The sequence below is a fragment of the Haliaeetus albicilla genome, chromosome 4, assembly GCF_947461875.1.
Source record: "Haliaeetus albicilla chromosome 4, bHalAlb1.1, whole genome shotgun sequence".
Classification (NCBI taxonomy): domain Eukaryota; kingdom Metazoa; phylum Chordata; class Aves; order Accipitriformes; family Accipitridae; genus Haliaeetus; species Haliaeetus albicilla.
In genome coordinates this window covers 49685948-49710117 of record NC_091486.1, presented here as the reverse complement: position 1 = coordinate 49710117, position 24170 = coordinate 49685948, and the positions used below count along the sequence as shown (strand labels likewise).

At 42.6% G+C, this 24170-nt stretch overlaps 1 protein-coding gene across 3 annotated transcripts; it reads left to right on the top strand.

Annotated features, from left to right (window-relative positions):
• Positions 1-4586: 4586 nt before the first annotated feature.
• Positions 4587-23617, top strand: SLC25A33 (solute carrier family 25 member 33). 3 transcript variants are annotated; one of them, XM_069782577.1, is made up of 8 exons: positions 4629-4665; positions 4696-4751; positions 13993-14172; positions 17917-17994; positions 19498-19598; positions 20705-20771; positions 22106-22389; positions 23061-23617. In XM_069782577.1, the coding sequence occupies exons 2-8, from the start codon at positions 4702-4704 to the stop codon at positions 23261-23263; spliced, it is 963 nt and encodes a 320-aa protein (XP_069638678.1). In that variant the 5' UTR covers positions 4629-4665; positions 4696-4701; the 3' UTR covers positions 23264-23617. The 3 variants fall into 3 exon arrangements, with proteins under 3 accessions (XP_069638677.1, XP_069638678.1, XP_009925994.1); XM_069782576.1 differs by having other exon boundaries at positions 4587-4751; XM_009927692.2 differs by lacking the exons at positions 4629-4665; positions 4696-4751 and adding an exon at positions 13613-13702.
• Positions 23618-24170: the final 553 nt, after the last annotated feature.

Here is a 24170-nt window from a genome sequence, read left to right as displayed (position 1 = left end):
AGAAGCTGATAATTGTGGCCTGGTGAAAAAAAACAACCCACCTTTCTGGGCTTCTAGATGGTACTTCCACTAGAGGGCTCTGCGGACAGATCTTCACGTTCTGAAGTGCCTCTAGTGCAGACGAGCAATCAGGTGAAAAGGTACAGTTTTAATCAAAATATTGGTTCCAGCCAGTATGGTGTTATGTTACAGTAGAGTCCTCCCCTTTAATTAGTATTCTTTAGAAGCAGTGCTGTTCATAAATAGCCTGTAGCTACTTTACTGACATTGTATAAACTCTCAATAGCTTGCAACTTGTTCCTAAACATTCTTAGTGGGGATAAATTGGGATATTTGGTCTCGTACCCTCCAGCAAATAGAGAACTACGCAAAAAAGTGTTCATAGGTAGACAGTCTTGGTAATTGCCTAAGAAATCTACATTAGCTGCTGCAATGTATTAAATTTAACTAAAATCCAGGAACATTTAAATTGCTATGCTGGGCTGTAGATGCAATGACTGAGGAGTCAGCTCTGTCAGTCCTGCTGCCCACAGTCAGACATCTCCTAAATTGCTTCCACATGAGTTATGAGTGCTCAACTACCAAGCTTGAATGGCTGCTGCATGTCTCTGGCAGTACCGAGGGGCATAAAGTGAGTGAAGGTGCTTCTGTAAGAGCTGAGGATTTAAAGAAGTCATCACAGGTCTGGTAAACGTCACACAGGGAGGTGCTGGGCTGCAGTCTTCCCTTATGGCTATTTTCTGTTGCTGCTTATCTTTGCTTTTGTATGGGACCATAGGATGCAGAGCGTACATTAGACCGAAGTTATAAACAGTATAAAGTTTGCTGACCTTCATCTGTCCTACCTCAGCCTAGCTAGCACACATGGAAACAGAGAAAGTGGAAATGAGACCCTACAGCTTTAACGTTGAGAATTGTAACATGAGCTCCCTCCTGCATACATAACCCTGCCATGCCAGTCAGTGAACCGGCTCCAAATGGCTGTGTTTAAAAACAACACAGCTCTGGACACATCCTTCCCCAGGTCTCAGATCACAGGCAGCCCTGCTAGAAACCCTTGTCCAGAGGGTTTTCTGGGAAGCTGTTTGATGAGTGGCTGTCTTGAGCCTACGCCTCCCGCCTCCCACCTCCCACTCCGCATGGGCTGCCACCCAAGACAAGGGCCCTGGCACGTCCCTCCTGTCTGGCAGCTGCTCCTGCTCCTGCCTGGCCCTTCGCCTTACAGCAAAGCCCACTGCCCAGTTATCAACTGACAGCTGCAAGACATTCTCCAATGGGCACAGCATAAAGGCAGGAAAAGAGCAAAGGAACGGCACCAGAATAAAACAAACCGAGGGAAAGGACACCCATCGCATTTGCACGTTCTGAAGGACCCTATATGCTCCGGTTACGTAAACCAATTTTTCCCTCCTTCTTTGTGCCCAGAAGGCACAGCTTCTTCTTTCCTCAACCACCCTTGCCATAGCAACTTCCCATCCTCTTTCAAACAACTTGCACAACTCTGGCCTGTCACATCCTGTTAGGCTCAGCTTCCCCCATGTGGCCCTAAAACAGCTGACCAATACCTTTCCTACTTGAACTTCTCACCTTCTTCCTCTCCCTCCCATGTCACTGTCACCCCATCCACTGTTGTCCAGGAAAGCCAGTTTCTCCTTCCTTTCCTCTGCCCCCTGCTTGAAGCAGATTTTCTTCTGTCACTCAGGTCAAGCTTCTTGTTTCCACACTGTAAAGGACTGCTGGGCACCTCCCCAGGGTCTACAAACCCATTTGATCTAGGAGCTGTTTTTCTAAGTTTGCTGGTGGGCCAGAAATAGCCTCCTGCTACTGCATCTCTCCCCACAAACTGTGGTGTTTGTGCACATTCACGCACTGTGAGAAGGGCTGCTTTTCCTCTGTGGAACCGGGAGCATAAGACTGGGGCTTAAAACTGATTTTGACGTGGGGGGGCAACTTTTTTGTTTGGGCATGGGGGAAAAAGCTTGGCCAAGCCTCATCGAACTATGTGTGTGTATGTATGTATGTATAATAGGGCCCTGTGTGTGTGAATACAAAAGGCTAGTAGTCCTGCCTTTGTGCATTTGTAGTTTATATATGCGTGTAAATGAGAATATTTGGCCCAGCTTTCAGTGTGTATATATGTGTGCTTATGTGAGTCCTTACCTATTCGCAGTGTCCATGTGTACCACTGTTGTGTTGAGCTGGAAGTCCTAGCAAAGGGGTCCTTACAGACAGTTCTGGTTCTGTTGATGTTATCAGGTGCCATAGATGTGTTTTCTCAATGCTTATAACTACCTGGAAGTTTTTGTCATTGTGATAAGGTCAGTGGTTTTTTTGGCTGGTGAGAGGCACTATAAACAAGGTGGGCCTCCAAAGATCACATGGTGGCTGAATCAATACCTCGAGCAAACAAAAGAGATATGTTAAGAGTCATCTGCATGATGATAAATCTGCAGCGGTTACCAGCTCTCTTCTGAGTCATCTCCTCTCCAGATTTTTTTACTCTTAGATTCATTTGCATGATCCGATGGGATTACACTTAAGAGAAAACTCTTCCTTTATCTCACTGTTGGACAGGCCCAGCATCCTTGATATATTTACAACTAGCAAATCCATGTTGCTGCCTGGATCTCTGGTATATATTCTATGTCATTACAAAGAGTAACTTTACAGAATCTCGATGATGATTTGGGGTCCTCAGGATCCCGGGACGTATAGGGACCAGGTGGTCAGAGCTGTAACTGCCTCAGATCCTATTTTCACTTAATGCTGTATTCATTCCTTAGTTTCATCAAACTCTGCAGGCAAGGGATCCCATCACCCTTGTCCACCAGACTGATTCTGCTTCAGTAAATCACTACTCTTCAGCCACCACACAAGATCACTTAGAGGCAACCGTTCTTTACAGCACCTTAGGGTTCATCACCATCACTTCAAAAAGAAACAGAAAGGTCTAGAAAGCTGTTCTTTGGAGACTGAGGATCCAGCACAGGCACACCCAAACAGCACTGACCCCAGTGCGGTCCCAGGTATTGCTTCATCTCTTGGTTTTAACCCTGAAGCCATTTTTTCCTCTGAGTAGGCTGAAGTCTAAACGCTGGGGATGTGCACACCCAAATTTCAAACTCCAGCGCCTGGCAGTATTAGGACTGGGAAGTTTGGTTTGTGCCATAAGGCAGGAGTGAAGTTCATGTCTGGATCTGAATTTAAGCTAGGAGGCTGTTTGTTCAAGCCTGTTTTCAATAGAAAACTTGTGTATATGGAAAATACGCAGACCTAAGGTCTTTTTGTAGATTTTAATGTTTTTCTCAGGATTTTAACTTACATGTTAAAAGCCAGACATTCGTAAATGTCCTGGCTGTGAAATTAACCCACAGCATATAAATTGATGGCATCTATCCTACAGATGAATGCAAATCACTGCACTGGGCCAAAGTTCTTCCACTGACTTTAGGGAAGTGTACGTTTTAAAAGCTTCGTGTCATGTGTACCTTAAATACAAATACTTCTAAAGATCATTGTTGAGCCACCTCTCAGAAACATTTGGTGGCTCACTTACCCTGCAGTGCAGATGTCTGAGCTTTTCCCCAGGGCATTCAAAGGACTGAAGGAAAGCTGCAGGCTTTGAATATGTAAACAGCACTTTTGATTTTTTTGTTGTTGTTGGATTAGTCAAATAACTGAAATATTTCCCCTGTTCTCAATATAAAAACAGAAGAGCCATTTGCATAAACAAGAGCTTGACACTTCTGGAGTCCTTGGGGACTAGGGAGGGAGAAGGACTGTTTCCATACCGCTCACTGGATGCCACCATTCCGACGTGCCAGAGCACAGGCTACAGCACAGCACGATTTTCCCGTTTACGTGCATCCATGCCATTAGCCCGTTTGGCCCATCTATGCTCTTCTTGCAGGGTCTCAGCTTAAAAAAGCTGCCTAACCCACCCACCCTTGCAGAGTGGGATTCAAGAACGTCTCGTGAAAGGCCAACTTATCTGCAACGAGCTGTTGCCGCCACAGCTGATGGGATTTACAGCCTTGGAGCTGTGCATGCCTGTGGTTCACACCGCAAAGGACCCAGCCAGAGCTTTCTTCTCCATGTGCCCGTTTACCTTACATCCATACCCGCGTGCCGGTATACACCTAAAAATGCGCATTTAGCCAATTCAGCACTGGCTCCGACACAGTACGGGTATGTTCTGAGGAACGAGCTTTGTGAGCTCCGTGGAGGCACAGGTGCTAGCCCAGGACTAGGCGTACCTGTACGCAGTGGCTGTCACCCCTCCGCCGTGACCACCCACGCGAACGATCCGCGAAAGCATTTCTAACAACGCCGCCGCTCGTAACGCCATCTTGTTCGGCGCTGCGTAGGCCCCAAGAGAAGAGCGGCCGGTTCACCGAGCGGGCCAGACCCATCGGCCCACAGCCGAATTCCTCCCCGAGCGCCTTCAGCCACCTCCAGCCGCCCCGATCCTCGGCGCGGCTCCTGCGGGACCGACCGACCGACCGACCGATCGTCCTCCCGCCCCGCCGCCGGTCCTGCCCGCCGTGACGTCACGCGCGGCCTTTTGACGCACCGCGCGCTGCCCGCCGGCGTCACGTGCGCGCCGCGGCCCGGCCTCCGCCTCCAGCTCCCGCCGGCGGAGCGGGAGCCCGAGCCGGCGGCGGCGGTAGCAGCAGCAGCAGCAGCAGCAGCAGCAGCAGCATGGCGGGCGCCCCGCAGGAGAACACGCTGCTGCACCTCTTCGCCGGGGGGTGAGTGCGGCGGCGGCGGAGGAGGAGGAGGAGGAGGGCGGCGGCGGCGGCGGCTGGGCTAGGCGCGGGGCTACGGCCGCCGTTGAGGGGCTGCCGCCCGCCGGGGGAGGCCCGGCGGAGAGGGACGCGGTGGTGGTGGTTCCCCGCCGGGATGTGCCCGGCCGCCGCCTCGGGCGAGGGACGGGCTGGGGGCTTGGGGTGGCCTGGCCTCCCCTCGCCTCTCCTCCCCGCGGAACGCCGGTTGGCGACGGGGAAGGGGCTGTGGGCGCCGAGCGCAGCCCGCCTTTTCCGCCGTCCCCTCACAAACCCGCGTGCCCTCGGTGACGGCCGGGCAGCTTTCTCCTTGAGGTCTTTCCACAATTAGAAAATACATCCTTACCAAGCCACGCAGGAAGGGTAAGGAAGGATTACGGTGGGGGTGCGACTTGAGCTCTGCGCCGGGCAGAGTTAGTTGGGCTGCTGTGACATTTAGCTCTCTGTAAGTACAAAATCTTGCGTGGCTGTGGCATCTAGCTCTGTTAAATGAAACACGTTAAGTCCTGCCCGCCTGCGTGGCTCCTGCTGAATCAAGCAGGAATTGAGGGATGTCATCCAAAAAGCATTGTCCAGGCAGCAGGCTTATGCCTTTCGATGGACCGCAGCTTGATTTTGTAAAGGAACGTATTTGCACAACACTTCAATAAGCTCCGCGTAGGCGACGGTTAATAGTGGAGGCTGTGTAACTGCCTGATCCATGTAATTATACTGAAAAGCAAGTACTCCGAAAAGGGAAAAAGGATGGGGGGCAAGAGAGTTAGGGAAGATCCTGGTACCTCGGAGTAAGTGACCTGGCATGCTCCCCTGGCATGCCAGGCCACTTCTTTTAAGTTCTTGCAAGGACTTGTAAACTTCTTATTTTCGTTGTGTTAAAAGCTTAAAGTAACAACCCCACCCACCCCAACCCACAAACCACCAACCAAAAACACTCCCCAAAAGCCTTGTTAATTAACTTACTACAGTAATTTTAGTAGCAGTCCAGTAAGATCATTTTATGGTGTAAATTAAAATAAATTTTTAAGAATCATCTGTTATGCAGGTAGTAAGTGCTGTTGTATGCACTTCTGTCCATATCAGAAATCTTCTTTTGTTTTAATCTTTTTTTTTTTAATGACTTAAACTATCTAAGTAGTAAAATATTCTGTCGTGCTTGTCAGCTGACAATAGTTAGGAAGCCAACATGAAACCTATCATTAGCTTAAATCTGTTTAATAGCAGACTATTGTTTTTCCTGTTGCTAAACAGGAGACTGGAGTCTCCCTCTGACATGACCCTGGAGCACTAAGTTCATTTAATGTAATATTAAACCCAACAAAGCTAAATTTTTCGGAGACACTGGCTTTCTTCTGCTGACTTGGATACTCTGTGTTGTTTTTAGGCCTGTCTTTCCCCCACCTCCCCCACTTGCATTAGGGTCATACCTGGAGCCCGTGACAGAAACTGGACCTGAATGTACACATGCAACTTGTTTGGATAGTAACAATGCCTATCCAGAACTCTAGGTGTCCTCACATAACTCATCAGACTATAAATAAATAGGAATTTTAAACTCATCAGTGTTTTAATCTAGTACTGGGTGATCAGTGTCTTCCTTACTCGTTTAATGTACCCTCTACCTTCTCTAAGGATCCTAGTAAACAAACATTTTCTGCAGCGGGCTTAGGAAGTCACCGGGTTGGATCTGTTTTTGAGAGAGCATGGGGGGAAGGAATGGAAACACAGCACGGAATATCCCCTTGACCACTCTGGTATAATAAGATTGATCTATTTCTAAAGCAGCAATGAAAATAAAGCACAGATAATAACAAATTGCAAATAACAAATTACAAATTTAAAAATAACAAATAAAGGAAAGAGAGAGTCTTTTAGGGTATGCAGGCATTTAATGTTCATTGCTGGACCTGATTCTCATTCTGCATATCTTGTTATTTACAGAGACACGGAAAAGCGTAGCATCATTTATCTTGCTGTGATGTTACAGAAAGGAAAATGAGACAGCAAGTTTAGTCTTCTCATGCACCAGCCAATGCTAAAGTGTTTGGTCCGCCACATGCCCACCCACCATTTAAACAGTTTATTTCAGAGCGATTCCCTGTTCAAGGCACTGAACTTTCATATCCTCTGTGTGTATATACCTAGTAATGCTATTATCTCTGCTTTTCAAGTGAGAAATGCAGACTTCTTAGGGCTCGCTGGATGGAACAAGAAATTGAACATCAGTTTTGAACTGTTGCCCAAGCTATTAAAGCATGTCTCTACATGTAAGAAATGTTGTAGGAAATACATGATGTGTTTGGAGGGGTGCTGGACCAGCCAGCTGATATGCAAGCTAGAAACTGAAATCATATTAGGTATGAGGCTCTGTGCCATGTCTGCCTTACGCATTTCGGTTTTTAGTAGTAGTGGTGGTAAAGGGTGCCTGCACCATAAAATCTTGTTAAAGGAGCTCAGCTGTGATAATGTTTTTCTACTATTACATCATCAAAGGAACTTCAGAAGGAATTGTTAGTGTGTTAGTGCTTGAGTAATAGCCTCTGTTGAGGTCCTTCCTCAGTCCTTCAAATACCTTTACCTTTGTTCTTTGTTCTTTCATGGAACCCTATTATAATAAATGGGTTGTATTGTGACACAGAGCTGTTTGCAGAGCCAGGACCTTGGATAAAATTACCCCTCCAGCAGAAGAAAGTGTTGGAAGCTCAGAATACTTTAAGTTGTGTAAGATGCTAAGATTTGTTCAATTGCAAAGTATTTTTTTGCAGCTAAAGCAAGAGCAGCCCATTCACTTGAAATAATTTTGGTAGAGACATTGCTGGTATTGCGATAGCTTCCTGTGAAGGTGAGGATGGGGTGCGGTGCCAGCTTAAGGAGATGTAATACAGTATGCTTATGTGTGCACAAAAAAGGCAAGCCAGCCTCGGATAATCTTAATGGCCAGAATAGAATTGTTTAATACTTCAAAGGCTAGGAGTGATGAAATGCACCTGAATATTAGAAAGTGTTCTCCAGTTGTGGAAAGAGATGGCTTCCTACTAGCCGACTTGCTATAGGCAGGCAGACTCATTGGCTTCCCTTTGTTTCTGTTAGTTCCTTTTAAGGCTTAGAAGACCAAAGGGTCTTGGTATTTTGATGGGAAGATGACTCTGAGGGCAGGGAAGATTCGGAAACAGCAAAGAGAATGATGCCTCAGTTGCACAACAGATGTAAGCATGTTTACAAGTCTAGGTTCCTGCTTCCCTGCTGAAGTCAATGCAGTTGTTGCTTGTTTTTGTTTGGGAAAAACTGTGGACTAGGCTGCAGCAGAGGTTACTCCGTGTTGTCTTTCCAGCTGGAGTAATACTGTTTACTACAGGGAATTCCTAAGAAATGGTATTTAGAGGCTGCAGTGCCCTTTGTAGAACTGGCAAAGAGCAAAAACTGGGAACAAACTTTTTAATCTTGATTTCGCGTAGGTGCTGTGTATGCCTTCTTTAGTGGTTTGGTTCACACTGGGGGGACTGTTTGAATAAAACCATGTTTGTGGCTTTTTTTCCATCTTGGTATTGAGGCCTAAGTCCCTAACTCCCTTGCTCCTATGGCTCTGAACAGCAACCTTAGATACCAAAGCTTGCTTAAGCCACCTGTAAAAGAGTTGGAAGCATACTTTGGGAAGGTTGGTGACATCAAGCTGCTTTGAATTGAGGGCATAGTGACATCTGTCTCCATGGGCATAAGTTGATTGTCTCGGTCACAGCCGATTGGTGTTTGATGCACTAGGTTGCTGAGAGCCTTGTTTAAAAGTGTTGAATTTGACCTGGGTTTGCCTGACTGTCTAGTACAGGTCACAGAACTAATGAAAAAGTTACTCCCCAAATTCGTATCTGAACGAATTGTGAGGAAAGGGACTGCCATACTGCTCCCACAGATGTTTATTGTTAAGCCATGTGCTAATGCTGACAAAGCATTTGAGAAATAATGTTTCCATTTGTAAAATGGAGAGAAGCAGTCTTCACCTGAAGCATGCGTGTCTGCTATACTGTGTGTGGTCCAAGGCAGCTAGAGCTGATGATGAGATTGACTGTTTTCCAGCCCTCTGCCTAGTTTAGGTTCTCATGTGCATGTTGTAATGCACTAACAGTGCATCAGCTCAAGGAACACAGTAAGTGCTTACAGGAGTATCAACACCTGATGATAACATTATTAGCTAGAAATTTATTGAATGCTTAATAACTCAGAATTAAGACATTAGGGACAGTCTGTGTTGCTTTGGTACTTAATTTCCTGTGGCATCTGAGAATGCAGCAGCTTGTTTTGTTTACAGTCTTGATGATGCAGTAACAAAATACCAAAGACATAACCTGCTTTGCTGTTTATGCTATGCATGTCATGCTAGAGCATGTGGCACATTTTAGAAAAACAATGGAATTCCTATTGCAAATACAGTCTTGTTTAAAACTGGGCACACTTGCTGTGAATATACTGCTCACTTTGGGATTTCCTTATCTGTCTTCATGGGCATGATTCTATGTCAACAACCAGGAAAGTTAGTGCCATGGTTTAACTGTATCCCTGGCTGTGCCACTGAATTCAGTGGGACAGAGTCTTCCATCTGTGTTTGGAGAGTTCTGCAAACTTCTGAATCCATCAGAGGGGGTCCAGTCAATAGTACCAAATAATTTCCCAAGGTGTACTTTGACCTTTAAAGGTGTAAGTGGTGCCATCCGTGAAGCGTGAATTGACGTATACTTGTCAACCTGTTGCCAGATTATTTGCACTAATACTTCTCTTGCAAGTGTTTCACTTGACTCCTGTCTGTCAAAAATTCAATGTTAAATGTTGAGAGCAGTTGCTGTCATTTGGGGAGGAAAAGGTAATTTCAAATGCTCACAAGGCAAAACGTGTCAGGCTGGGTTATAAGTTATGATTGTTCTAACCGAGCACCTCTTCATCTTTGCTTATGATCTTGGTAAAGTCAGTGGTACTCAACTGAAAGATCATTGAAGGTTTGGATGCTTTTTTGTTTGTTTTTGTTTTGCAGAACTTTCTTTTTAACTTTCAGTATTGTGTTGTTATTCGTATTAAGAATATTGCTCAGTGATTAAATCTAGGACAGGTGAAGTAAGACCTACTCTTAATTAAGATTCTTGGCATCTCTATAAATTGTGCTAGTGGATACTGAGAGTTTATTTCAAATGCAAGTCATTGGTGTATCGGGGTGGACTTTGTAAAGATGGAAAGCGGGCAGCAAGAGAAAAATTGGAATTAGATTTTGAGATTTGCATCCTTGGCATGTTGTTTTAAACAGTGTTTTCTTTTTATGGAAGTAAATAATTTTTCTGCAGCTGTTAATGTATAATACATTATGTATTTCCCTAAACACAAAGTATATTCCATATTCTCAAACCAAGAGTTTCCTTAGTTCCTTTGTTTGGACATCACAAAGCGGAGAACTGTGTTTTACTGCTGTAATGGCCATATATGCCTGGCCCATCGTGTAACTAGAGGGGGCATTCAAAGCCTGAAGTACAAGTGCTGTTTTTCTGGCAGTGACAGGCCAAAGCTGATGAACTGTCAGGTGTCTCACATTGGAGACATTTTATATCTGAGATACATGCAGAGCAGAGCTGGGAACCTCTTGTTATATGCTTGCCATGTGACCTGTTGAAGATACTTCTACTGTAGTGTTTGGTTTCTAGGGTGGGTTCTACCTTTTGACTGAGGACAGATTTAGATGTTATTTTGGGATTTTAGCAGGAGGCTAGTGCAGTAAACACTGCTTGACATCTCTGGAACTGTAGTTCTGCACTGACGTATCAGGAAAAACCCTGATTCAAACCAGTATGCAGGCTTGGAGGTTTTCCCTTGATTGCAGCATAAGATTTTCCCCAATCGAATTTATCTGGCTGCAAATCCATGGTCTGATTGTTTCAGGGTTTATGACTGTTTACGTAGCTGAGGAAAGCTGGTTGTTTCTCCTTTCTTCCCAGATGTAGGCATTTGGAACACCCTAGGAATACAAAGTGTTTCTTTTGTGCACAGTGTGTTGTTTTTCAGCCATCTTTCCAGGGAATAGAGCAACACCAGGGTATGATGCATAGAATTCCCATGTGGAGGAAAATCAGCTCAACAGAAAAAGCTGCTCAGTACAGTGAAGTCCTTACTTGAACTATCTGCTGCGTATTTATATTTGGGACATAATATATGCACCCTGTTGACATTCTGAGAATGGCTCTGTTAGGTAATGCTTTTTTCTTAAATGTCACACTGACAACATAAACTCTGAGCTGTTAAAACTGATGATGCAGATATTAACTCATTGTGTTGAATATCAGAGGATTACATATGCATTACCAGAAGTACTTAAATATTAAAGGCTGCATAAATTAACTGGATTATCACACTAAAAGGATGAAAGGCAAGGAGTGGGCTAGGAAGGCAAGAAGACAGCTGATGCAGGAGGGAATATGCCAGAGAGGCTAAAAAATTGTATGGCAAGATGTCACTCTAGACTGAGCAGCTGGTAGTTCAGAAACAGCAAATGGAATTTCAGTGTTCTGACTTGATGAATTGTTACTGTGAAAGTATTGTTTCAGTGTTCATAAATGGGGACTGAGAATGGAGTACGCAGTAGTGGAGCATTGGTAGATAAATGAATTGGGAATTAAGGCAATCAAATTCTTTTCATTGAGTTCCCACAGACTTAAAATTTCTCTTGAGTATGTTGATTAGTCAGGTGTTAATTGTACAGACTCATGTCTGTATTGGATATACACAGTAGGAAAGGTGGCAGTGGGGTATCTGCAAGAGGGATCCTCAGAACACTTCCTGCTCTGAGTTATGAGTGTGAGCTCTGGGAACAGGAAAGCTTTTGCTGGAGAAGCCATTCCTGACCTGACTTTTTTTCCCAAGATCTGATTTCGGAGAAATGTGAGCAACATGAGATGCATCTGACAAAACAGAGAAGGATAAACTGAAGCGATGTCCTACAGAGTAGTATTGACACAACAGAAGGCTTGTGTCCAAGCCCTTGTTCAGTACACAAAATAATCAGAGGCCTACACAAAATAATCAGAGGCCTGATAAGGTCTCTGTGAACACTGTCCTTTTTGAGCCAAAGGACACAACTTCATCTGCTATGTACCTAGTTCCATGAACAACTTTGTGACTTTATTCAACAGTCATAGCATAAGTGGTTTAAAAGGGATGAAGGCAATGCTTGCTCTTATAGTATCTGCCACTTTGGATGTACGGATTGTCCCTCGTTTAGGTTTATTGCCCTTTCAGCAGGGAAGAGGAAGAAGCAAGAACTTAGAGGAGAAACTCATTGAAGCATGCTGTTAAATCATATTGCCAGTCTCAGTGAAAACACAGTTTCTTCTGTTGGATGTGTTTGTATCTGAAAAGCGTAGTGTTTGGGATCATGTTCTTGTTCAGAATCTTGCAGAACATGAAAAGTGTAGCGAGGAAGTTGTATTCCCCAGCCGTGTGGTCTGGGGTGTCCTTTTGAACCTTATAAAGAACCTTAATTTTTGCGGTTGGACAGCCAGGGTGGCCAGGCTGTTAATGCCGGTGCAACGGCTTCAGGGTTTTGCCGAAGAATGGTTACCATGTGATATAAGACATACTGTTTCAGCAGGCAAAATAAGCTGTACCAGATAAAGCATTTATAAACTAGTAAGTATCTAAAGCTTGGATTTCTCTGCCATTCTCTAACTGCCCTTTTCCTTGTGTTTAAAAATGATTCTCCTAGTAAAATAATTCATGTATAGATGGGGCTTTAGAAAATATGCACTAGTACCTTTATTAATGTCCTTTTATGGATCTCTGTTCCCAAATCAGTGCACGCAAGCTTCTTACGACTCTAGAAGCAATGCTTTAGTTATGCACAAGAAAAAGGATAGGGTTGTTGTTTTTTTTTTAATTCCTCCCTTTCATGGAAAACTACTTAAATGACAATTTCACATTAACATCAAAGAAAGTTAAGTTGTTGACTCATGGTGTTTTCTAAGGAAAATAACAAACGTGGGGTTTTGAAGGAATCATATGCTTTGACAGTTGTGTAAAGAAAGAAAATATTTATTAATCAATAGGTACAGTTGCAGTAAACATCCTTAGAAAAAACCCAAAATCTTTAGTTAAGTCTTCCTAAATCCCAACGTTTTTGATTAATAAAATTTAGATTATAGTACCTTTTAGCCAACCTCAGCATTGTGTTTAATTGTGAAGTTTGACAGAAGGGATGTTCAATTACCAAAGAGGAACAGCAGCAGAGAGAGAAGTAGTTTGACTAGTCACTTTCCAAATCACTGACTAAAATGAAAATTAGGACTTGTACACCTTATATTCTTGGCCTTGTGTGCTTTTTCTGAGGCTCAGACTGACTACATTAAGATGAATATATGCCTATTATAGCATCACTTATTTCTTCTTTGTACGTATATTATATATATACACCTGTGTGTGTCAATATATCTATGTATATACACACACACATATGTGTGTGTGTATATTTTATTTTTGTACTTCTGTTATGTGAGTATGGGAACTCTGTTCTTCAGTAGCCCTTCTGTCCTGTTATTCTGTTTTTCCCACCTTCCCTCTCATCCTTGTGGCTTCCCTCTCCCCACCCCCCCCAAAAAAGTTGATATCCATTGTTTTTAAAAGGGCCTAACTTAGTGTAGTTTTGATATTTGCTACTTTTGTAGACAGCTGTTCTAATCATAAGTACTGAAGTGGTGAAGAATTATATTGTTATGTTTTCAGTCTATAGTGTCCTAATCCCCAGTGGCTTGTTTTCATCTGCCAGCTTCCGTCTTCCCATAAGAAAAATCCATCCAAGGCTATGTCTGTTTTAGGACAACAACCTCTGAAACATGGATGCCTCTGAAGTTTTCACAGGCAGAATTCCAAGTCCTGGCAGAACATGGGACCAGCAGATGGTCAGTCAGGGGTTTTTTGTTAGTGCTGGGTATCATCTTTGTGTTTACCAATTTAATCGCTACACGTGATCCTTGTAACAGTTTCTCAACCTTTGCTTCCCTCCCCCAGGGCTTGGGAACAGTATCCTTTGCCTAATGTCAAAACAGCCCTGCTTCCTAATAATTTGTCCACAATGCGGAGCAACTGGAGACAAGTCTTCAGATTTTATTTATATGCCGTGCTGTGATATGACACATCTGTGCAGCTATGGTTTACTGACTCTGTCTTCTGTTTAAATTGTATTTTACAGATGCGGAGGAACAGTTGGTGCCATCTTTACGTGTCCCTTAGAGGTAATAAAGACTAGGCTTCAATCTTCAAAGCTAGCCTTCCGGGCTGTCTACTACCCACAAGTCCAGCTGGGGACCATCAGTGGTGAAGGAATGGTCAGGCCAACATCTGTATCACCTGGGCTCTTTAGTGTTCTCAAGTGAGTACTGCTCCTCCTGTCATTCAGTGTTGCTTGACACCAGTGATGTGAGTTTCAATTCCTCTGTGCCAACACAGAATGCAAATTTTGCTCCAGACTTGCACTGGAAGGATTCTTGTCAGTTGGGCTTCTGCCTTCAGCAGTAGAAAGATAAATTATTCTTTTAAAAATACATACATACTCACGACTCCTGAGCATTCTTTTGAACTTCCACAGAAATTTGTTTCCGCCACTTAGAAACTTTCCAAAATGAAATCATTTGAATATGTGTCTGGAGGTGTTATTTTTAAATTGTCTCTTCACATTTAGGCTTTTTTGTAGTTATGACTTCTAGGGATCAATACACAGGACATACTGTAAACTCTTGATATGCCTTAGCTTGTGGGAACTATCACAGAAAATATTCTGGAGGAAAGGGCTTTTTCTCTTTTTCAACACTGAGAAGTGTTGTCTTTTTCTCCTATTGGGAATAATTATGTTTACTGTCTCTGTTGAGCATTGGAACAGGTAATCCTTACTAGCTGGGGCCAATTCTTGGCAAGTGATTGAAGGACTGAATAAGCCATATAAGTTGTCTTTTTCCTGGAGCCATTCCCAGTTTGCTTTGAGTAGCTAGCAGAGATACTTGTTGCTATTGCTGCCTGTGCTGTTTACCTGTTTGATGGAGGGAAGTTTTAATTCCTCTCTTGAAGCACTCTCTCTTTGGAGCATCATAAAAAAGTGAGAGCCTGTAGCCTTTCCGTCACCATAGTGGACCAGCATTGTAACAAGGTTTCTGATTCTCTGTACTTAGTGATGCATGTCTGCCCCTGGTGTGTCTTTGAAGCTGGCCCTGCTTTGAGCATGAGTTTGAACCAGATGACTTCCAGAATTCTATGTTCTCGTATATTTTCAGTTATGCTTGTCCGCACTTTTTTGCGGATGATCTATAACTGAAATTTATGGGAGTGGAGGAAGGACACTTTTTGCAAAAGCAGTCTCACTAAAATACAATATCTAACTGGGGTCTTGGAAGCTTTTCTCTTTTCCTCAGCTATAGCTGACTTAATGAGCTCTCCCCTGTTTGCTGTTAGATGTTGTCTTTGCCCATTATTATTATGTGTCAATCCTATCTACACCTGTATTACTTATGATCTCTGTTAAAAGCCTTCTGTGTGGTTCAGACTGCAGCAGCTGATGCTCCAGCTGTTCCTTTTCAGATGTGTATTTATAAATAAGAGGAAATGTGAAATCATCTAGCTTACAACTGCTGAATAGTTCTACCTGCAACTCTGAAGCCCAAATCTCTACTTCTGTATTTCATATCAAAGCACCATAAACTTATGGTTCAGACCTCATGCAAATGGATTGAGTTTATTTGGATCATTGGGCAGCCCAGGGTGATGCAGAGAGGTTCTGTTTAGATCAGGTAGCAGAAATGCCAAAGAAAATAATGACTAGCAAAGCAAGTTGAATGATTTTATGTAAGGCCAACACGCTTGGCAGATTGCCTGGGGAGAAGCTGCACGGTTATATAACAGTACAGTGCTAATTCAAATTCTCTGCAGAACTATCTGGCTAGAGTCATTCTGGGACTTGAGTTTCTGTATTGTAAACAGTGCTTCTTTCCCCTGCCAAACATTTCTTTGTCTATTCAGAGGTGAGTCTAGAGCAATTCGTGACTGAAAGTGTAAGGTAGTTGCCTTTGATTTTCATCTCCTTTCCCTTGCTATCTTCTTCACCTTGCAGCATTGGACTTGAGGCAGCTGTAACTAAAGGAAGTGAAAACTTCAAGGCACAAGGCTCTTAGTTCATCCCCTTGGCCCATCTTTTTCTGGGATTGTCTTTTTGTTTTTTTTAGGGAGAGAGGAAATGGTTTAAAATTGGGTCAACCTTTTAATATACTTATTAAGCTCATTAAATTTGGTGACTATGGTTGTGATTTCATTTCACTTCAGGAATTGCTCAGCTGCATGTATCACCAAGTTTTCAATCTGTTTACTTCGGAGGAGTGAGAAGTGAGAGCAAAATATTTATGCTGTCATTCCCTTGCAGGCAGCATCTATGAAGAACAGATAATGCTATTGATTATTATCTTTCTGATAAAATAAAAATGTGTGAAGAAAGAAGTGAAGTTAGGTCTCTTGCTTTTACTCTTCCGTCCCTTTCTCAATCCTGGTCATGCATGCATTGCCCGACTGGATATGACTTGGGCCTTCTGGTTTGGGAAAATTGTATGATTAAAGAAGCAGCCATTAGAGCTCTACATATAAAATTGCTCTGCAAGAGTTAAAGGTATTGAGTATGAAAGCCCCTTAACTGCTGTAAATAGAAAGAAAGTAGGTATTCAGGAGGGCAGGTTAAGTCTGCTGCTGAATAGAAAGCACTCCAGAAGGACAGGCTGTTTTTGTCTAATCCATTTAAGATTCTGATGAGTCACCCCAGCTGGAATCTGCAGTCGTGACTGTTAAGTGACAAAGAACAAGTAGTTGGTGGATCTGTCTCCTTGGAGACACTCAGCCCTGGAGTTTACACAGAAAGTTCAACTCTGCTGCAGAAAAAGTGTTTCAGAAGCTCCTACATCTTCTTCTGTCTAATGAGCTTGGGTTTGGAATCTGTGGGGAACATTCTCAACAGTGCTAATGACCTAGAAAGCAAATTCTGAAAAATTGGCAGTTCCAACAGGTGCATGTGAACTACCCATGGATCCTGGGGTTACCTGGATTTTCTTCCATGATTTTCACATGGTGAGTTCAGTTAAGAGGGCTACTGTCTAGCAGGTTGTGCACTGAAATCCCAGTGATTACTGGACTGTACTTGGCTTCCACTGGTAAATACTTGGCTGTTAACTAGCGTTTGGCTGTTGTTTTAGTCCTTGTAAATATGTCCGCTGTTAGTAGTGCAAGGAATTTGTAAGACAAGTCTTTTTTAATGAGGCACTTTAGCAAGGTATTGTACAGAACTTGGTAGCTGCTGGGGAAGCTGTGCAAACAGTTTGTCTTCTTCAGAGAAGTCCTAGCCCAGCATGCCTTCTACGGTGTGAGGGAAGATGGGGGGAAGTGGCTTTGGAAACCTGGGCTTGTAGCAATTGCAGAACTGCAGGAAAGCATCATTTGGTGATTTTGCTTTAGACCTGATCATGAAGTCCAGTCCTGACAGAGATTCACAGCAGTACCTCTGCAGCTGGAGTGTACTTGGGAAAGGTGATGTGAACTCTCTTGAATGCCCTCAGAAGCAGATGTCCCTGAACTACCTGGGAAGACATAGTTTGTAGTATGGTTGCCACATTTAACTTTCACTCTGGGGTAAAAACACATCACTAGGTAATTGCAAAAGGGAAAAAGATTTCTTTTTTTTTTGTATCTCTATACAGGAAGCAAACTTCTGGATTGCTTAGATACAGACAATGCCAAAAATATTTTTTGTTCATCAGAGTCAACTATCACTAGATTCTCCATGAAACTTTAATTTAGTTCCTGACAGCTTTCAAAGAATGGAAATTATAACTTTGTGCCATGTGACACACATTTGCCTGTAGTGCACTGAAGTTTTATGGTGTAATGGCTTTTATTCAGTAGTGTATAATTGTGCTAATTTTCAAGTATATTACGTAGCTTAAAAGCTAACAGCTTTGCAATTAACACTCATTGCTTTTGTACAGTTCTTTTGATTGACTGCCTGACGGAACAAGAAGCGTAACTTTTAACCCAAATACTATCTTTTTTTTTTTTCCCTGTTGGTTTTTTTTATTTATTTTGTTTTAAGGTCAATTCTGGAAAAAGAAGGACCAAGGTCACTCTTCCGAGGGTTGGGTCCAAACTTGGTTGGAGTTGCACCATCAAGGTAAATAGTTAAACTATTGCTAAAAGACACATTTAAGGTACCAACCCAAATGTTGCAGTGCATTTGTGATTCAAAAGAATAGGTCATGAAGTTATCTCATCTGTAAACTGAGATTTGGGCATGTATACTGCACAGTAAACATACCAAGAAATACTTCTAAAAATCTGCTTTCCACTTGTATAACACTGGAAGGTGCAGATTAAATAAGGCACTTAAATTCCAAGTCATTGCAAGAGCCACTTACCATGTGCTTGAGAGAACAAGAAAGTAGTGCAGAAAAGTCTGTAGGATTAATATTTGCATTTTTCTAATATGATCTGCTGCTTCCCTGCAGATACATAAAAGTGCTTGCCAAACACTGAGTAGGAGCTAGATGCCAGGGGAGAGGAATACGTATCTGGTCCTTGATTGCCTAAATTCTTCTCAAATGAAAAACTGCAGCTGAGAGGGAAAGGCTTGCATTGCTGCCATATAACCCTGAAGGTCTGTGTGTGTCCCTTTGTATTTGGAAGTCTTACAGGCACTTAAATCGTTTCCACATGTACCTATGATTGTCCCATTCTTGGCAGAGCTGAAGATCTTTGTGCCTAGCAAATGTTAAAACTTGTTAGCAGTTGGGAAACTGGCATATGTTCTCTGCCTGAAATTGAACCAGTTAAAAAGGAACTTGCAAAGTGGTGTACTCCCTCTCTGGCCTCTTGCCGAGTAGGTAGGATGTTCTCCCCAGAAGGAGGGAATCCTATTTCTGTACAGGTAGTCTTTGCAGCAGGGATCTGAATCCAAGACTGCCTGCATTTTCATGCAACTCACTCGTGCTGTCTTTTGTGTTCCTTCATATTCTTCCATAAAATTGGAATAAGGTACTTTATGGAAATGCTCAAATTGTAACCACCAATATCCACCTTTTTCTAGCAGTTCACTTCAAGGAGCTACGATCTGAACATACTCGGTTCAGACAGCTTCTTACTCATCATATTGACTGTTGCAGATCAGCTGAGCTTCCTCTATCCCTGTGCATTATGTAGGGATTTGAGGTGTGTAAAAACTCTTTCATTTCAGTCCAGGGTTAAGTGTTTAAAGCATGAAGTGCTGCTAATGCAGTTACAGTGCTGAACAAATTTATGGAAACCATAGGCTCCAGGTGGGAGAGTGACATTCCCAGGTTTACAAAGTGCGTTTAATGCCAGAGCTGGTGCAGGTATCCAATCTGACTTGCGTTGTCTGCAAGACCATGTTGCCTTCCATGTCGGACTTGGTGTGAAAGTAAAATATTTCTACCTTGTGGGTGTTGAGTCAGATAGTGGCACTGTAGTGTAAGGAGGGAGAAGAACCCCAAACCCTGTGTCCTTGTAGATGGAAGTAGTCACGTCGAGGCCTGTTTGGATAGAAGGTCTTGTTTTTCAGGGGATGGGGGGAAGAACAGTAATGTGTGTAATTTGATGTTGCATGTATTACATTGTTTTGCTTCTCTTTTTTTTTTTTTTTTCTCACCCCCACCCCCAGAGCTGTCTATTTTGCATGCTACTCCAAAGCCAAAGAGCGATTTAATGGGATTTTTGTGCCCAACAGCAACATTGTGCACATCTGTTCTGCAGGTTCTGCAGGTATGTATTCGTAATTCATCTTCTGTAAGGTCTGCAGCAATACCCCAGTGTCCAGCCCCTCACCAATAGTGGGCAGTACATGCATTGGTATCTGTGTGGCTCTGAGATGCACCTTAATTCTTTAAAGTATTTATTCTGAGCTGTTGTCACAAGACTTCTTCTATCCCTCTCAATAGTTACGAAGTGAATAGAATCAATCATAAGGCAGGGAATGGACTTTAAGTCTGTCTGTACAGGACCTAGGCTAACACACCAGTCTTGGCTGACAGCTCTGGATGACTGTGGTATATGAACGAGTACAGAGGCCAGTATGTGGCACATTCTGAAAATGTACACTTAGTTTGAGGCTGTATATGCCAGAAAACAGGGGTTTTCTAGCTCCTAAGTTACCTTGCCTACAGAGGAACTGTTTTCCTGTTTGAGACTTTGAAATATTTCTAGATTGTTGTTTACTAACTTGGGCTGAGCTTCTTTCGAACTGCAATGCTATGATAATGTCTCTCTGAATGTTAGAAAAAAAATATTAGTGGATACCAGCGAACTTTTGATACTGTTTTAGCCAAATTGTTTTAGGATGTTGTATTTTTCTTACCAGGATGGAGAAAATAGTTTGTTCTTGTAGGAAAAATACTGCAGAAGAGCTCCACTAATTCAAACATCAGTCACCAGAGTGATCACTAAAAATAAATCTTTCCCAAACTAACCCCTTAATTATGGGTGGATTCTGTTAATGAAATGGCTCACTGGCACCACCTAGAGCCTTGGGGAAAACAAAAGACTAGTACATGTGTGTTTTCCCCACAGGTTTCCTTTTATCCATTATTCTTAAGCCCAGTCAGTAAGTAAGGTATCTAGTCTACAGCAATCTTCAGGAACATGAAGTACATATTAGAATAGGTGCAAAAAGGAAGAATCCTTGAAGAATTTCCAAGGCCATTGGTTGATGCCTCCTGACGTTTAACACGAGGTGGTTCTCTAGCAAGAGAGCGATTGTAAGCTACGCACCTGCACGTCTTTTGAAACCTCTAGATAAAACTGGTAACTAGAACTGTCTCACTGCACAGTGTATAAAGTTCAAACTTATGGTTTTCTTTTCTCTTTTTCAGCCTTTATCACAAATTCCCTGATGAATCCTATATGGATGGTGAAAACCAGAATGCAACTGGAACGGAAGTAAGTAACTGATTGAGGGAGATGGGATGCCACTGAGTGGCAAAGGGAGCTTCTGGAAAACTGAACTTTCATGTTTTTACTCATGGCTCTTTGTACTTTGATCTCGCCTGGTTGTTTCCCTGACTCTCAGTTTCACCTTTCAAGCCATAATGCTTCTGCCTGGTCAGACTAAAGGCTAAGGTTCTGTGTGTCCTACTTCAGTTTGATGCACAGTTACTATCGAGAAGGATGGGGAAGTTGCCTTGAGTGCTGAGTTAGGTTCAGTTTCTGATTTCACTGTAAATCTTAAGTAAAGTTGGGCATAGCGTTATTTTTCTCTCAGATTCCTGCTTACAGAATCTTCTGTACTTCAGAGGTTGATGTTGAGGATAAATATATCAAGGACTGAAATGCTTTGATACAGCAATAATAGAGGCTATGGAAGGGTCAGAAGAGCTCGCGGGAGGCTGAGCACGAGGTTGCAGTCTGTGTTCCATTTGGCAACATCACTTGTACTGATCCTGGATCATACAGATGTGTGTGTTACTGCAACAAACCAAGGTTACTGACGGACAGCTAGGCAGCTGTAAACAGAAAGGGTGATGTATTTAAATTGTAATGAAGCCACATTAGTTTAGTTTCATAAAACATTCTAGAGGCAATAAGAATCTGTTGCAATGGTTTAATGTTCTTTTGCTTCCTTCAGCATTGTATGACTGTTAACCATACGTCCTGAAGACAGAGAGGGAATTTGACAGTAATATCTTTGAGTTGAGTGATTCACAGTCACTGGTGGATATCGAAGCAATGAGGGACTCTGCTAATAATGTGACTGCTTAGAATGGAAATTCCTTCCTGCAAGGACATGTTAGGTCAGATAAGAAGGATCCTTTAAGGCACCACAACTGATAAATAATTTATAAGACTTAATTCCAGCACTTCACAGGGTGGCACCTTTGAACTGAGTGCTGCCTCTTAAAATGAAGGATCATTTCTCATGTAGCAGACCTGTCTCTTGGCCTGCTGAAGATGCCTTTAAATGGAATTACTAGTTTAACACAAAGCAGTGTCTCTTCGATGTTTATTGTCTTTTAAAGCATTGGTGTGAACTGTGATAGACTGGATAGAACTTGAGCTGAAAGAATTATTATGAGTATGTATTAGTGGATTAGCAAAGCCAGGTGTGCACTCTTAGTAAGACAGTCCTGCTCTATGCAGTTTTCCTAGAATATTTTTGGAGTAAAACGTAGCAGAGAACCATTTCTGTAGTTACAAAAACTATTGAAAGCCATGAGTGGTTTTTTACTAATTCTTTTTCTGGGCTCATTATATGCTCTGTTCTGTTTGTTTTGTAGAGTCAGGGGTTCAAAACCAATGAATGCTTTGCAGTGTGCTAGATATGTTTACAAGACAGAAGGTATCCGTGGCTTTTATAGGGGCCTGACTGCCTCCTATGCTGGGATTTCTGAGACCATTATCTGCTTTGCTATTTATGAAAGTTTAAAAAAGCACTTAAAGGAAGTCCAACTGCCCCCTTCTTCTCCTAATGGGACTGAAAGGAACTCGACAAACTTCTTTGGACTGATGTTTGCTGCTGCTGTTTCCAAGGGCTGTGCCTCCTGTATTGCTTATCCGCATGGTATGTTAACTTTTCCATTTATGACTGCAGTAGAACAGCTGTTGCCTGTAATCCAAGATGAACGATGGGGCTTAGAGTTGTAAAATTCTTAGTCGTTTGAATGGCCAAATGCGTGTTACGGTGACTTCTGCACATGCATTGGCATTTTCAGTACTCATCCCACCATTCCTAGTTAGCCACATAGATGGTGATTGGGACTTCCTAGTTTTTATAAACAACTCAAAAAAATGCCAAAAAGAAATGGAATGCGTAATGCTTCTGTTCTCACTAGTAGCTGAGTACCCACAGCCTTTGGGATTCTGTGATCAAGTGATGGGGAACACTTGGGGGCTGAGCAGTGTTATTCTTTTTGGATAGACGTGAATGTTATCATGGTTATATAGAAAGAGCAATATTGATTATGTGAGCATCAGTGAAGCATTTAGTTCTGTAGTAGCTTGAATGAGCAAATAATCCATTTATTCCACACAGAAGGGAACTCAGCTTTAACTTTGCTTCTTGCCTGAAGGGCAATGTGTACAGCGTTCCATGGCTGAAAATACTGGTGGGCAATTGGTACAGGAAGGTTTTCATGTCCCTGGGTTTTGCATGCTCTTTCCTGGTAATGGCACGTTTCTCAATGGGAAGGTTTAAGTCTTGTTAACTTTGGGCTCTGTTTTACTTCTCTGCAGAGGTCATACGGACTCGGCTGCGAGAAGAAGGCACTAAATATAAGACTTTCATTCAGACGGCACGTCTGGTAGCACGTGAAGAAGGCTATCTCGCCTTCTATAGAGGACTCTTTGCCCAACTCATCCGGCAGATACCAAACACAGCCATTGTGTTGTCCACCTATGAGTTAATCGTATATCTGTTAGAAGACCATGCAAAGTAGCAGAGCCAAGACTCCTGTTACAGACTGTAGACCAAGTTCTTCGTTGAACAAATAGTCCTTTAAGAGACTGATGCAGGTGGCAGTGCTGGTGGAAAAACTACAAGTCTGTGACCACCTGCTGGATATTTCCTTTTGGATTCATGCTTTCTGAAAGGTCTCAAGTCATTAACGTTAGTAGTTATAACTTTTTTTAACTTAATGATAATTAAACTGCTACTAAATTAAATTACACTATTTAATTTAAGTATATGTTTGTCCTTTTCCTTAAGCACAGCCATATGCGGTCAAGGAATGTACCTCATAGTATCAAGTGATCTCTTGGACTGATGTTCATTAAAACTGTATTAAAACAGAGGAACTGGTTTGGAAATTTGAAACTCTGTTGTCTTACCACTGGAGTCATGTCACTTTTTAGCACTGTAATAGCCTAATGCCCAAATAACTTTGAGAGCTCTTCTGGTTTATTCAAGGTGCAGCATTCATTGCTGTGTGAACATCCTGGAGTGTTTAAGTAGGACAATCTTGTAGTACGTTTCTCTGTTGATGCTATGAAATATGCACACCAGAATCTCTTTGAAAAGTCACTTATGCTGGCAATATTGCTGGAATATGATTATGGGAAGCTTTAGTAAAAATTTAATTACAGTACTGTGTGCACCTTATGCATTTGGGATATGTTTATGCTAGTGTGTGTAAACAGATCTGTCATGACTTGGCTTTTAGACCTTGCTTTTGTGAAGGACGAAGAGCATAAGGACAGTCAATGATTGTGGCCTGGCTGCCCTGTGAAAATTCCATGAGATGCAGTAATTTGGTCATGTATCCTGACCTCCGCCTTGTAACACAAAAAGGCCCCATAGTAGTAAGTTTTCCTTATACTTCAGTGCTAGGGGTTTGGAGAGTGGAA

Bases quoted from the DNA above. Each gene is read 5' to 3' on its own strand.
- SLC25A33 (XM_069782576.1), top strand. From the start codon at position 4,702: ATGGCGGGCGCCCCGCAGGAGAACACGCTGCTGCACCTCTTCGCCGGG. The intron at 4,752-13,992 runs GTGAGTGCGGCG...TGTATTTTACAG, and splicing joins CTGCACCTCTTCGCCGGGGG to ATGCGGAGGAACAGTTGGTG. The intron at 22,390-23,060 runs GTATGTTAACTT...ACTTCTCTGCAG, and splicing joins CTGTATTGCTTATCCGCATG to AGGTCATACGGACTCGGCTG.